The sequence below is a fragment of the Pleurodeles waltl genome, chromosome 6 (assembly GCF_031143425.1).
Source record: "Pleurodeles waltl isolate 20211129_DDA chromosome 6, aPleWal1.hap1.20221129, whole genome shotgun sequence".
Lineage (NCBI taxonomy): Eukaryota > Metazoa > Chordata > Amphibia > Caudata > Salamandridae > Pleurodeles > Pleurodeles waltl.
In genome coordinates, this window is record NC_090445.1 from 1,134,409,647 (window position 1) to 1,134,425,543 (window position 15,897).

The 15,897-nt window shown below is 44.3% G+C and overlaps 1 protein-coding gene across 1 annotated transcript in view; it reads left to right on the plus strand.

The window, feature by feature from the left end:
* YBX1 (Y-box binding protein 1) overlaps positions 1 to 15,897 on the plus strand; it is a 90,036-nt gene that overhangs the window by 16,047 nt on the left and 58,092 nt on the right. The window contains exons 4-6 of the mRNA XM_069240336.1: positions 5,827 to 5,916; positions 6,004 to 6,309; positions 7,187 to 7,269. Coding sequence (XP_069096437.1) covers positions 5,827 to 5,916; positions 6,004 to 6,309; positions 7,187 to 7,269 — 479 coding nt within the window. The remainder of the gene's footprint in view (positions 1 to 5,826; positions 5,917 to 6,003; positions 6,310 to 7,186; positions 7,270 to 15,897) is intronic.

Genomic DNA, 15,897 nt, shown 5'->3' on the forward strand with positions numbered 1-15,897 from the left:
ACCTATGACATCGTCACTAACCAGTAGCAACATCTGACTTCCATTACTTCAGCATCTCTTTTCAGAGAAACAGTCATCCAAGGGTAAACGTGCATCAGCCCCTTTGGGGCGTAGGACTTCATCATTAGAAACAGTAATCAAATTGGCCCTGCACAAGTATTACAAATAACTAGTTGCAAGAACGTTGTCCATCGTTCTTCTGGCCAGGCTTTGGAAGTGAATTCGTGGTGGTCCTGGAAGCCTCGCTGGGGAATTAGAGCAATAGGTGCAATAGTGGCACACCAGCTCCTCCATCATAGCCAGCCCTGATCATTGTGCTGCACATTCTGAATTATATTCCAGAGATCTGCATGATTCCTTTCTCAGTCTTCAGTAGTACGCTCATGGGACAGGATGTTCAAGGATTCTTAAAGACTTTTCATTCTTTTTCAATTGCACCAGTTCATTCTGGTAGTTTTCCTTGAGGTTAAAGCAACGTTCTCTTACATGAAACAGCAGGCCAAGTGTTAAGAGAATCTAAGCAAAAAAATGTACCAGTTGGAGATCCCTTTCGACAGGTAATACTGGTCTGGGGAGCCCTCAGTGCTAAATTAGGGCTAACTCTGTTGTACAGTTTCTTCAAGCGGCCCATTTTCCTCCCATTCAAGTCCATGGAGTAGTACAAGTTCATATTAAGCCTGTACATGGGGGAATCTTTTTTTAGGTCGAGCATTAGCGTTCGGCATGCTGTATACTTTTATGTATACTATAGAGCATGGGTACTCGCAAACATTTCCCCAGGGGCAGGAAAGTTCTGTCTTTTTCATGCCTGAGGGCTGCACAGATGCCAGTACTGAGAGGGTTGCGGGTGATGAAAGGCTGGCGTAGGGGGACGCGAAGCTGTTGCATGGTATGGACAACAAAATGAGCCTTCCCATGGTTTCTGTCTGCCATCAATGCTTTATTCTCATGCCCCTAGAATTAAAGTCAAAACATTAAGATCTAATGTTAAACATGAGAGGGAAAGAGACACTCATCTGGTGGGTGAATTACAAAATGTGAGAACAGAAAACCTGGTTATCAGTCCTAGCACCCCCACTTAACCAAATTGTGTGATCCTAGGCAATTGGGTTAATTTCACTTTACCTCCCTTTTCTTCACTACCACATAAAAGAGACCCTTGACACATCTGAATTCAGGATGTGTGCTGTACAAAACTAGAATGTTGTTCCAATTATATAACAAGACTACGCACAAAGGGCACCTGACAATAATGGCATTGTTTTCCAAATGGGGGCGGCAAGTTCATGTTTGAAAACTGTCACTGCTAATGCCCCTAATGCAACTATATAATCTGGTCTTCTAAGGTAAAATGCTCATGCATGTTGATAAAATATAGTGTGTTAAAGTTTGTAGAGTTGATCAAGTTTCGGCATGTTAGGTGCAAGATGTCTTTAAAACTAAAGGTGTTTCTAAAGAGAGGTTTCTGATGGATACACCTACCTGTGAATTCTCCCCTCGCGCCAGCTTCGACGGAAATTTCTTGTAGCTCTGCACGTCGACGATGACGTCACAATAGCCCGACTCCACGCGACGCGTATGACGTCATCTAGGCAATAAGAAGCCCTCGTCGACGTGCAGACGTCAGTTCCCTTTTTTCCGTGCCTTCGAATAGTGTTTTTTCTTCAAGGCTTACAGGCCGCTGCTGGTCACTCATGCATGCTGGCACATGAGGGCTCTTCAGTGGTGCGTCCGCAGGCAGTGGTTTCAACACAAAGGGGATCTCGAGGATTCGATCACGATCACCAGAGACACTGCAGTGGATCTTCAGTGGTGGGCAGCGATCGGCAACCTGTCGCAAGGAAGGCCGTTCTCGCTGTCTCCGCCGGTGGCCACAGTTGTAACGGATGCTTCCACTCTAGGGTGTGTAGCTCATCTGGGGGACCTGGAGGTCAAAGGCCTTTGGTCTCCAGTGGAACAGAAGTTTCACATTAATCTGTTGTAATTGAGGGCAGTACGTCTGGCTCTCAAGGCCTTTCTCCCTTCCATTCGCGGTCCGTCAGTCCAGGTTCTGACGGACAACACTACTGCGATGTATATAAACAAGCAGGGAGGAGTGGGGTCGTACCTTCTTTGCAGAGAAGCTCTTCGACTCTGGTCCTGGCTTCAGGACCACAAGATCTGCTTGGTAGCAAATCATTTGGCCGGAGCGCTGAATGAACGTGTGGATGTTCTCAGTCGACGCAGCTCGGTCGACCACGAGTGGCGTCTTCATCCGGATCTGGTTCTTTACATCTTCCAGATGTGGGGGTGTCCGCAGATAGATCTGTTTGCTACTCAGTAGAACGCGCAGTGCCCGTTATTTTGCAGCCTCCAGTATCCGATGCAAGGAGCTTTGGGGGACACGTTTCAGATGTCCTGGAAGGGTCAGTTGCTATACGCGTTTCCTCCCATACCCCTGATTCCTCGAGTTCTGAGGAAGATCCGCCAAGACCGGGCCCAGGTCATCTTGATAGCCCCGGATTGGCCAAGAATGGTGTGGTATACAGACCTTCTCCAACTCTCTCTGTGCCCTCCGCTCCGTCTCCCTTACAGGGTGGACCTGCTCTTGCAGTCGCAGGGCCAGATTCTACACCCATACCTCCAGAGTCTGCTCCTTCATGCCTGGAGATTGAACGGGGCAATCTGAGTGCTTTTTCTCTCCCACCGGAAGTGGTGGATGTTATTTCATCGGCCAGGCGACAGTCCACCAAATTGATCTATGCAAATCGATGGGCTAAATTTCTACGTCGGTGTGGAGAGGGCCGAATTGATCCCTTAAAGGCTCACTTGTCTGATATATTATCATTTGCTCTTTCCTAGGCACAGAAGGGTTGTGCAGTTGCCACAGTTAAGGGCTATTTATCAGCACTGTCGGCTTTTCTGTGCCTCCCAGATCAACCTTCTTTGTTTAAATCTCCAATTGTTTAGAGGTTTGTTAAGGGTCTCACTAATAGGTTTCCACCCACACCGTTTGTTATGCCACAGTGGGACCTTAACTTGGTATTAACAGTTCTAATGGGATTGCTATTTGAACCAATGCATTCTTGTGCTTTGCGTTTGCTGGTTCTTAAGACTGTATTCCTGGTAGCCATAACATCGGCCAGAAGAGTCAGTGAGCTTCAGGCTCTTAGTGTAGAGTCTCCATACCTTTCCTTCTTTAGAGACAAAGTGGTGTAAAGGACCAAGGCGGCTTTCCTCCCGAAGGTTGTTACACCCTTTCACTTGGGGCAGTCTATAACTCTCCCTTCCTTTTACACACCGCCTCATACATCCAAGGAGGAAGAGAGGCTCCACCGACTGTATCCATGAAGAGCATTGAGCTTCTTTGTCGACAGGACGAGGGAGTTCAGGCAAGATGATCAGCTCTTCGTTGGATACGTGGGGAAGAGGAAAGGCAGAGCAGTCCACAAGAGAACACTATCCAGGTGGGTCATTCTCTGTATTAAGCTTTGTTATTCCTTAGCAAAGAAAGAACCTCCTGTGGGGCTTCGTGCTCATTCCACCAGAGCTAAAGCTGCCTCTTCGGTGTTCCTGTGGTTGACATCTGCAGGGCGGCAACTTGGGCATCCCTCCATACGTTTGTCAAACATTATTGTTTGGATTCTGAGGTTAGGAGGGATGGCCATTTTGCTCACTCAGTGCTGCAGGATTTCTTTGTTTGACCATTCGGGCACCCACCTCCGGAGGTAGTACTGCTTTGGAACTCTATTCTTTAGGTGAGGAATCCACAGGTAGGTGTATCCATCAGAAGAATAAGTTACTTACCTTCGTAATGCTTTTTCTGGTGGATACATTAACTACCTGTGGATTCCTCACGGTCCCACCTACCTCCCCGTTGCCTGAATGGTTGTTCCATGAAATCCTCGGGTGAGCGCCAATTGTCGTGTGTGTGTGTTTATATATATTTTTATATATATATATATATATATATATATATATACCTGATTCATGCATTTAGTTATAGCATGTATATATGTATTTCTTTCTCTGGTCTTGATAATTCAAGTACTCATAATTGATTTTGACTGACATATTTAATTTCTTATTATTTTTAGTGTAATAAATGTTGCGTTTTCACTTCTTTGGATGTGATTATGTTCTCTTCAAGGTCAAATTTTCACCTGTTCGCCTCTAAGGCACGTAAAAAATTGTGGTAACTGTCTGCACGTCGACGAGGGCTTCTTATTGCCTAGATGACGGCGTCGCGTGGAGTTGGGCTATTGTGACGTCATCGTCGACGTGCAGAGCTAGAAGAAATTTCCGTCGAAGCTGGCGCGAGGGGAGAATTCTTTAGGTGAGGAATCCACAGGTAGTTAATGTATCCACCAGAAAAAGCGTTACTGAAGGTAAGTAACTTATTCTTCTAGGAAACCTTTTCACCTTTTCTTCATTACTGTTACTTTAATTAACATGTAAATAAAGTATAGCGGTTTGTGTTGCAGCTTTCTGTTTGTTCCTGCTCTGTCAAGTGAACAGCAGCTGAGTGCTACTGTTCACTAGGGGGCCGCAATTAAACATCAGGGGGCTGCATGCGGCCCCCGGGCCGTACTTTGAGTATCCCTGCTATAGAGTGATTTCCAGCGTTCTCATTTGTTAGTTGCAGTGTCCTTCAAAAATCCTTGCTTGCTAGTAGTCAGTTCTGCCTCTTTGTCCTGCCTTTTTTCACTTTGGGAGCAGCACAAAGTACTGTGTAATTACGCTATGTCCTGTTTATCTCTGCTGTAAGGGACTTTTTTTTGGCATTTGCCTGTTTCACCTCAAAAGTGTGGGTGCTTGTTCAGTTACTACTCCCTCTGTAAACATAAACCAACAGCAGAGGGGGGCTTTTCCAGGGCCAGCTCACCCTCGCTCTCTTCCTTTTATTTTCAGTCTGTGTGGCAATAAAAGTCCAGTCAGTAATTTACAACGCTATGAGCTCTAACTCGAGCAAACACCAGACTATTGCATTCCAAATGCTTGTTTCACTAGGGACTGGCTATGGGGCACATATACAGGGATAGGAGACTGCATGTATGAATGTATGCTGCACAGACGTGTGGACACTTCCTGAAGGTAGTGGCCTGAAATTAATCGAAGTAGCTGCAGCTTTCTACCCCATCACATGGTTGAAAGGTAACCACAACGGTGGAAATTATTAAATTAAAAAATAACAACATCATCAGGTAACATCAAAAAAGGGAGAACAAGAGAAAGTAACTTTAAAAGTAAAATTTTATTTTTTGAAAAGTGCTCTCCATCCTCACAGCCATCAGTTAGTTGTGAATAAAGAGAGAGCATAGAACTCTATATTCCTAACCTTCAAAATAATGTTATCTTTTCCCCGAGTCTACTTCAGTTTCAGCACACTTAGGACTCTCTAAATCACGACATTCTAGAACAGGCCAACTCCTGTTTCATTGTGGCTACATGTGGAAATTGAAATTGAACCGTAGATAAGAATCCAAATTCTGTAATATGAAATCGAAGTGTCTTTACTTCCTAACAGGACATGCATTCCAATTTAGTCTCTGTGGCTTTTTCTTAGAACACAAAAGTTAGTATATTTTTTTTAAGTTGCATTTGCTAAGGTTTCTGACAAGCCTGGAGCTTGTGTAGTTTGTTACATTAAGGATAGATTTGATCACCACAACTGCAGTATTGATGAAAAGACAACCGTTATAAGATGTATCAGAAAGAACCACAACATTTTCAACATGCATGATTGTAGGTAAATAAAATATCTAGTGTTACTGGAAGTGCTGGTGTGAATATTTAACAAAGCTATGCCCATTTTTGCTGTTGGTAACTCCATTTTCTTTTTCTTAGACTGCCATCAAGAAGAATAACCCCAGGAAGTACCTTCGCAGTGTAGGGGATGGAGAAATTGTAGAGTTTGATGTGGTGGAAGGAGAAAAGGTACATATCTTTTTGCAAGTTTGTGGTTTTTTGTAACTTCAATATTGAACTGTTGTTAATTAATACTAATGAAACAACATTTTGTAGGGTGCAGAGGCAGCTAATGTCACAGGTCCTGGTGGCGTTCCAGTTCAAGGTAGTAAATATGCAGCAGACCGTAACCATTACAGACGCTATCCCCGTCGCAGGGGCCCTCCTCGAAATTACCAGCAAAATTACCAGAACAGTGAGAGTGGAGAAAAAAGTGAAGGGACTGAGAGTGCGCCTGAAGATGGCAGTCTTCAACAGCCACGCCCATTTCGCAGGCGACGTTATCCACCTTACTACATGCGAAGGCCTTATGGTCGTCGACCACAATATTCCCATCATCCTTTACAGGGGGAGATAGTAGAGGTAAGTTTTTCAGGTCCGTCCTAAAGACAGCTTTGGCTTTTTGTTGCCGAAAGGTCTATTGTGCAGAGTGCCTATACCCACGATGGGCTTTGAATGAGCCCAATGTGTGTCATTGGCTGATTTTCTTGTCATTCCTATTCTATGGCTTCTCTTCTTCTTGTATTGGGCCCTGCCCTGGACCAAAGCTTAGTTCCCATTCTTTCATCGGATGGCTTGCTTTCTCCTACTGTTTAAATTCAAGCAACTGCTTTTTTTTTTTTTTTCCCGCTTTTAAGACTCCATGGAAGTGCATGTGTTTTCTTGCTCTCTCCCTATTGTACTGCTTCCCCTGTTGATGTCATGATCCACTGTGCTCTCCCTGTTGGCTCCACCCCTCCAACACCCCTTCCAGCTCATCCATGGCTCCCACCACTCCCCATCCAGTGCAGCTTCTTGTTTTCTAAGATACTGTCGCCTGCATAGCTCCCCTGCCCCTTTATCTTATGAAGAGCTGCTGTAATAAATTGACGCATATATGTGCATGCTTGACGACACATATACATTATGGCAATATTTTTTATTTTATTTTATTTTATTTTTTTCCCCTCATCTCCCCAGATTTAGTTCAGCTGGCAATAACCTGGTTTTTACTCATTTTGAAAAAGCAGTGGCTAAACCTATACATTTGCATTGGCAAAGCCAAAATGGAGTAATATTAACATAAATTAAAAAAGGTTTTCTAACATGTTCATTTTTATGTTTTTTCACCTGGCAGGATTCGGAGTACTTTTTGAGAAAATGACTTTAAAAAAAATTGTCAATCATGTATGACCACTGTCGACTTAATTGTGTCTTGCTTGCATATCGTATATGTAATGTAATTTATAATTTTCTATAGGATGCTGATACGCAGGGTGCAGGAGAACAAGGCAGACCAGTGAGACAAAATATGTTCAGGGGTTACAGACCTCGATTTCGCAGGTATGCTCATTTAGTGATCAGTCCTTCCTTATAACTGTGTGTGTGTATAAATGTGTATATACATATTTTTTTTTACATGAAAAAACAAAGGTTACAGCGCTGTTATAGTTATGCCCAGAATTTACATACACAAAATAGTAGAAAATAGTAGAAAATCAGCTGTTGTAGTAATTTAATTCGAGTAAATAAAACTTGTATCCTAAGGTAACTATAACTCACGCCCTCGCCATGCACAGTTTTCCCATCCATAATTTCACTGTAATTATTAGTGACATTACCAATTATTTCATAGATGTCATGAGTGATGTAGTATGTGTTGTAAGTAGCAGTACATGGCAAGGTCACCTGATATAGTTACCTTAGGGCACGAGTTATAGTTGCTTGAATTAACTCTAACAGCTAAATTTCTGTGGTTTTGTACGTGTACATTTTGAACCTAACTAAACTGACCCTGTAGCCGTTGTTTTTTTTTTTTTTGTGAATTCCTAAGGTTTTTTTATATTCTAATTCCTAACTATGATGGTCTTGTAACCTTTTTTTTTTTTTTCCTTTTTCCTTCATTGAATGTCTGTGGTTTTTAATGCTGTTTCCTAACTGTACCGTCTCTGTAACCTGTATAGTGACTGTGTTAGTGTGTGTGATTGGCTGAGTGGGTGTGTGAATACAGGGAGTGCAGAATTATTAGGCAAGTTGTATTTTTGAGGATTAATTTTATTATTGAACAACAACCATGTTCTCAATGAACCCAAAAAACTCATTAATATCAAAGCTGAATATTTTTGGAAGTAGTTTTTAGTTTGTTTTTAGTTTTAGCTATATTAGGGGGATATCTGTGTGTGCAGGTGACTATTACTGTGCATAATTATTAGGCAACTTAACAAAAAACAAATATATACCCATTTCAATTATTTATTATTACCAGTGAAACCAATATAACATCTCAACATTCACAAATATACATGTCTGACATTCAAAAACAAAACAAAAACAAATCAGTGACCAATATAGCCACCTTTCTTTGCAAGGACACTCAAAAGCCTGCCATCCATGGATTCTGTCAGTGTTTTGATCTGTTCACCATCAACATTGCGTGCAGCAGCAACCACAGCCTCCCAGACACTGTTCAGAGAGGTGTACTGTTTTCCCTCCTTGTAAATCTCACATTTGATGATGGACCACAGGTTCTCAATGGGGTTCAGATCAGGTGAACAAGGAGGCCATGTCATTAGATTTCCTTCTTTTATACCCTTTCTTGCCAGCCACGCTGTGGAGTACTTGGACGCGTGTGATGGAGCATTGTCCTGCATGAAAATCATGTTTTTCTTAAAGGATGCAGACTTCTTCCTGTACCACTGCTTGAAGAAGGTGTCTTCCAGGAACTGACAGTAGGACTGGGAGTTGATCTTGACTCCATCCTCAACCCGAAAAGGCCCCACAAGCTCATCTTTGATGATACCAGCCCAAACCAGTACTCCACCTCCACCTTGCTGGCGTCTGAGTCGGACTGGAGCTCTCTGCCCTTTACCAATCCAGCCACGGGCCCATCCATCTGGCCCATCAAGACTCACTCTCATTTCATCAGTCCATAAAACCTTAGAAAATCAGTCTTGAGATATTTCTTGGCCCAGTCTTGACGTTTCAGCTTGTGTGTCTTGTTCAGTGGTGGTCGTCTTTCAGCCTTTCTTACCTTGGCCATGTCTCTGAGTATTGCACACCTTGTGCTTTTGGGCACTCCAGTGATGTTGCAGCTCTGAAATATGGCCAAACTGGTGGCAAGTGGCATCGTGGCAGCTGCACGCTTGACTTTTCTCAGTTCATGGGCAGTTATTTTGCGCCTTGGTTTTTCCACACGCTTCTTGCGACCCTGTTGACTATTTTGAATGAAACGCTTGATTGTTCGATGATCACGCTTCAGAAGCTTTGCAATTTTAAGAATGCTGCATCCCTCTGCAAGATATCTCACTATTTTTGACTTTTCTGAGCCTGTCAAGTCCTTCTTTTGACCCATTTTGCCAAAGGAAAGGAAGTTGCCTAATAATTATGCACACCTGATATAGGGTGGTGATGTCATTAGACCACACCCCTTCTCATTACAGAGATGCACATCACCTAATATGCTTAATTGGTAGTAGGCTTTCGAGCCTATACAGCTTGGAGTAAGACAACATGCATAAAGAGGATGATGTGGTCAAAATACTAATTTGCCTAATAATTCTGCACTCCCTGTAGGTGCGAGAGTGGCTGTGGGTGTGTGTGTGTGGTGGCTGTGAATATGTGTGTATGTGGTTTTATGGGTCTGAGTGGCTGTGTGAGTGATTGTGTAGATGTGTGAGTTGGTATGTGGGTTTGTGAGATAGTTGGTCTGAGTGATTATGTGGGTCTGTGAGTGGGTGTGTTGAGTGGCTGTATGGGTGTGTGAGTGGCCGTGGGGGTGTGAGTAGGTGTGTGGGTCTGTGAGTGTATGTGTTTTTTTTGGGGGGGTTGAATTGGGTTCTGGAACCGCTGATCATCCACATGGTTAAAAAAAAAAAATTTTTAGACAATTTCTTGCACAGACCCCTCCATTCGACTTCACGGGGTCAGGGTACTTCTACCCTGACCCCTTCTATCACTGTTTAATTGTATTTTCCCCACTGGGAATAGAGTCCCGATGACCAAAATGGTGGCTGCAGCTTTCTTCTCACGTTGCGGCTAGCCATTCACAGCTTGCTTGGCACATGGATCCGAAAATCCACCTAGATCCATGAAGGATCTGCGGCGGATCAGCGTCCCTAGGTATACAAACGTATTTTTGCTTTAATAACTCCTAAATGGGTTTACACTGTATTACAAAAAGGGCTCTGGCTGGACCACAAGCTAGCTTTCTGCCAAATTTGGTGTAATTCTCTCCACTGTTTGAGGCTGTAGTAGTTTCTAAAGTCACTATGGGAAATTTCATGGGCAAAATGGGTTTTGGGGCCCCCTTTTTTCCGATGCCCCGATTGACAGATCACCCAAAAACGTTCGACACAGCAAATTAAGTGAGTGGTGTACTAATTTTGAAAATTTCATGAAGATTTGTCAAACTGTGCCAAAGTTATTAACAAATCAAAAAACGCTTTTCCTATGGAAACTAGATCGTAATTATAACTACCTACTGTACTGGTGACCGCTAGTAGGAGATAAATGCTCACAAAAAAAAAAAAAAAAAAAAAAAGGTTACAGGGACATTACGGTTGGATTTTACACACACAAAACCATATAAATTCAGCTGTTGTAGTTGGAGTTATTTCAAATGACTATGACCCTAAGCTAACTATAACGTACACTCTCACAGTTTTCTCATCAATAACTTTACTGCAAATGTTACAGTGATATGTTCAGTGAGGTTATAGATGTCATGAATGATGTAATAACTGGGGTAATTAGCAGTGCATGGTGAATGTCTGAGTTCTCCAGTATTGGATCTTTCATAGATTCACATGCTTGAATCATCCCCGTCGTCGAAGTGGGAGCCTCACGGTAAACTTAAATACATAAAGCAGTAAGTCAGTAAAAGTAAAACCAGTAGGCCCTAGTAGGCCTCATAGGGTATTTTACAGTCTAACCACTTTATTTTGTGAAAAAGACCCAAACTTCAGTATCAACCAATCAGGATTCAGCCCCTCCCAAACACTGCCAACAGAGGCTGAATTCCCTCAGATTTTCTACCGCACGTCGTGTGAAGGGAGTCTCCCTGAGCTCTGCTCAGTTTTTTCCTTATTTCTGACTGAAGATTATTTTTTCTCTCAGGAAACTAGCCACAGCTTCACTATGTCTGAAAAGACAAAGAAGGGTCTGTTCAGAGACTGTGACAATTGTGGGAAGAAGAGACTGCATGTTGATGACCCCCACAAGAAGTGTATCTACTGCCTCCATCCAGACCACAAGGTGAGAGACTGCAAAATCTGTCGCACCTTTAGTCAAAAAACCCTTAAAGACCGTGAGGGTAGACTTCTCTTATGGCTGCAAAAGCAAAAAGCCATGGAACATCCTTCCTCAGATGACAGCGAACCGTCATCACATACTTCTCGCCCTCATAAAAGAACAGGTGAGAGAAGTAGAGGGTCTGATGAACCACCTAGGAAGGTGCCCAAAAAGACAAAACAAGTCTCTACTGAAGCGAAAAAGGATGTTTCCCACTCAGAGACATTTAAACATTTGGCAAAAAAGGTTCATTCAGAACCTACGACGCCTTTGCACTGAAAAAGCACCTCAAAAAAGCCATCTCTGTCTCTGTCACCACAGAAAGAGCCAGAAAAACTCTTTTCGGTGAAAAAACAACCGTCGACGACCACCCAGTCGACGACGGTGTCGATGACAACAGCGACTACAGTATCGTCGACGTTCACAACACCGGTCGCACCGATGATTATGACGTCGTCGCCGTTATCATCGACGACGATAATTACGGCAATTTTTTTTAAGAAAGCTTCGTCGGCAACCACATCGTCGACAGCGGAGGCCTCCTGGGTTCACCAATCAACCAGGGCACTCCCATCTACGAAGCACCTCTCAATGAGGTTTAAAAAGGCACTGCCGATGAAGGCACCTATAGAAGATACGTCGGCGAAACGACCGTCGTCTATAAAGGGCCCGTCGATGAAGGGGCCATCGATAAAGGATCCGTCGACAAAAGACCCGTTAGCAAAGACGCCGTCAATGTCTGAACCGTCGACGATGGAACAGTCAACGAGGGAACCGTCGACGATTATATCGTCAACACAACTAACAGTGTACAAGCCATCCACCTACCTGGATACTTCACCACACCATTCCTCGTACCATCAGGACGACTCTACCAGATTCTTACCCCTTTCACTTATTGATATGGCTGACAAGGCATCCAATATTCTGCCAATGCATACCTCGCCAAGTAAAGTGTTGCCATATCCACCACAACATCTTTTTGAGGATGAGGACGATGATGCATACTCTCAAAACGATGGAATGTTTGGGGCAGCTAGTAGCCCGTCCCAACTCAATGTCAAATGCCAAGAGTTTGATGAAGAGGAGGATCAACATTACCAGCCTAGTTACGCCTCAACATCTTATCCACAGGCAGAACAACCATCGCCCCTCGCTATGCCTAGCACACTGGTAGCAGATCTACAGTATATGTTGAAGGACTACTATAAAAGGTTTCCACCATCAACTCAGTCCACGCCACCTAGACCTGAGCGCTACCAGACACCTCGTCAGACTTCGAATTTTTCGGAAACTCCACAGGCTAGTATACTGATAACTAGCCAAACTCAGGAAGCTTGCCCCTCGTCAGACGACGAAAGGGAAGAGGGTGAGTTAAGAGATTCGGCGGCTAGTGAATGGGATGATTATCTCGTCCCCACACCATCTCCACCGCCAGCAGGTCCAGTAGATTCTCCTCCAGAGGACATAGGAGGTTTCCATAATTTAATAGAGAGGGCGGCGAAACGTTTTGGACTTGCAATTGTTTCTCATGAAACCGAATGTTTTTTGTACGACTTTAAAGAACCATCAAAGAGATCTGTAAGAGCCATACCCATTGTAGATGATTTCTTATGGCAGGAGGGTTTGAAGGCAATGAAAAACCCGGCAACAGTGCCTTCTCAAATGCCAAGACTAGAGAAGAAGTACAAGGCCCCAGATGATTCTCCGGCCTGTCTAGTCTCACAGCCGAAACCTGACTGTTATATCACAGGCGGCTCAGCGGCGTTCCAAAAACCCCTCCACACCTATTGCGTCTCCCCCAGACAAGGAAGGAAGGAGATTAGACAATATCGGCAAAAAATTCTCCTCTGTTGCTGCAGTCACAGTTAAGGCGGCTAACTCCCTCGCCATCCTGGGAAGGTACGATCGCCAGATGTGGGCAGACATGTCTGCCTTTTTAGATTTACTGCCAGAAGACGTCAAGGTGGAAGCAAAAAAGGTCTTGCAGGAGGGAGAAAGGGTCTCCGCGGAGATTATAGACAGCGCAATAGACATTTCTCTCACTGGCTTTAGACATTTAGCTGGCGCAGCAGTCCTGCGCAGACAAGGATGGCTTAAAGCTACTTCATTCAGACCAGAAGTCCATAGTCGCGTTCTCAACATGCCTTTCGATGGAGAGAGTCTGTTTGGTAAACATGTCGACGACATGTTGCAGGCTACCAAGACGGATACCGATACGGCAAAATATAAAAAACAACCCTTTCGTGGAGCAAGGGGTAGAGGTAATTACTCCTTTCGAGGTGGATACCAAAAATACAGATCACAATATCAGTCTTCCTCCACAGGATCACGACATCAGTACCATCACCAACAGCAGCATTATAGATTACCACCGGCCGCAGCTTACAAACATCCAGCTAGAGGAAGAGGAGCTGCCCGAGGAAGAGATACAGCCAGAAAGCAATGACCTGCCGATCATCTCAGCGCTTCCCCACCAACCAACATCGAGGGTCGGAGGTCGCATCACTTCCTATTTCCCCATGTGGAAGACTATAACATCGGACAGATGGGTACTCGATGTAGTGGCCAGAGGTCATACTCTGGAATTCACACAAACACCACCAATTTTTCCTACATCGGGCCCACCGCCTCCGAGGTTGAACCAACTCCTCAGGGAAGTAAGAGTAATGTTGAGAAAAGGAGCAGTAGAACCAGTCCCTTTATCTCAAAAGAACAGAGGATTCTACTCCTGTTTTTTCCTTGTAAAGAAGCCCTCAGGAGACTGGCGTCCCATCCTCGACTTGAGAGCACTAAACAAGTTTCTAAAGAAACAGTCGTTCAGGATGGTATCACTGCAGGATGTCCTGCGTCTGTTAAATACCGGGGATCGGATGGCATCCCTAGACCTCCAGGATGCTTATTTTCATATCCCCATATATCGCAACCATCGCAAATTCCTAAGGTTCAGAGTGGGAAGTATGCACCTCCGATTCCGGGTTCTCCCATTCGGTCTCAAATCAGCCCCCAGAATCTTCACAAAGATGTTGGCTCCGGTAGGAGCACATCTCCGTCAGTCAGGTATCCAGGTCTTCCCTTACCTGGACGACTGGCTTATAAAGGCACCCTCAAAATCGCAAGTGACAAGTCATATCTCCTATTGCCTTCAATTGTTACACAGCCTGGGGTTTGTAATCAACTACCAGAAATCTCACCTCCACCCCAAACAGGTATTAAGTTTCTTGGGAGCAATTCTAGACACAGTCCGCAACAAAGCGTACCCATCTCACGAGAGGAAACAAAAATTAACCTCCTTGGCAGACAGCCTCTCCAGAAAAAGGTTTGTTTCAGTCCGCATCTACAAGTCATTGCTCTGGATGATATCATCATGCATTCCGCTAGTCCCAGATTGCAGGCTCCATATGCGACCCCTGCAAGAGCAATTAGACATACAATGGACCCAGGTCAACGGTTCCTTCGTAGACAAGATCCGCATAACGCCTCTAATGAAGAACACCATGAGGTGGTGGGCGACTCTAACCAATTTGTCAAACGGACTCTTATTTCTTCTTCAAACACCAAGTTACATAGTAACAACGGATGCCTCTCTCGAAGGATGGGGGGGCACACTGCCAGGACCTGCAAATCAGTGGAATCTGGAATGTCAAAGACACTCAGCTCCACATCAATTATCTAGAACTCAAGGCAATACACTTAGCTCTAAAAGCTTTCTTGCCAAAAATACAAAATTCAAGCGTCTTAATCAGGACAGACAACACGACCAGCATGTTTTATCTAAACAAGCAAGGAGGCACGAGATCCCTACAACTCTCGCAGCTAGCACAGCAAATTTTGGCATGGATCATGCACAATATTTCACTCAAACCGGAGCATGTGCCAGGACAAACCAATGTTCTAGCAGACACCCTGAGCAGGACAGTGATTCCTTATTACGAGTGGGAACTAGACCAAAGAACTCTCAACAGTCTTTTTCTATTATGGGGCAAACCGAACCTAGACCTATTTGCCACTCTCGAGAACAAGAAATGCCAGTTCCACGCAAGTTGGCTTCCCCAAAAAGATTAGTGGGGGAATGCGTTTTCGATGAGATGGTCCGGAGTTTATGCCTAGGCTTTTCCTCCGATCCCACTCATTCCGAGGGTCATCAACAAACTGAAGGTGGAGGGGCGTCGCCTTCTCCTCATAGCTCCCAGATGGCCCAGACAAGTCTGGTATACAGAGCTCCTCATGCTCTCCGAACGACCACATCTACGACTCAGACGGAGTCCGACTCTTTTTAAAATGCACCAGGGACAAGTCAGACACCCGGATCCGTCGTCTCTTCATTTGTCGGCTTGGCTCCTGAATACAATGAATACTTGAATCTCAACATTTCCCAGGAGTGTAGAGACATCTTGGCAAAAGCTAGAGCTGACCCCACCAACAAAACCTATAAACAGAAATGGAAGCGTTTTTGTATATGGTGTGTAGCAGAAGATATACATCCTTTGTCCTCTACTCCGGAACAGATACTTCCATATCTCCTGCTCCTGGCAAAATCAGGACTGGCATATTCTTCCATTCGGGTACATCTGGCTGCAATCTCCAGATACCGCAGATCTCCAGACAGTCTCATTGTGTTCTACAAGAATTGTCAAACAATTCATGAAGGGCCTTTTTCGGGCCTTCCCGCCAGTTAGGAAG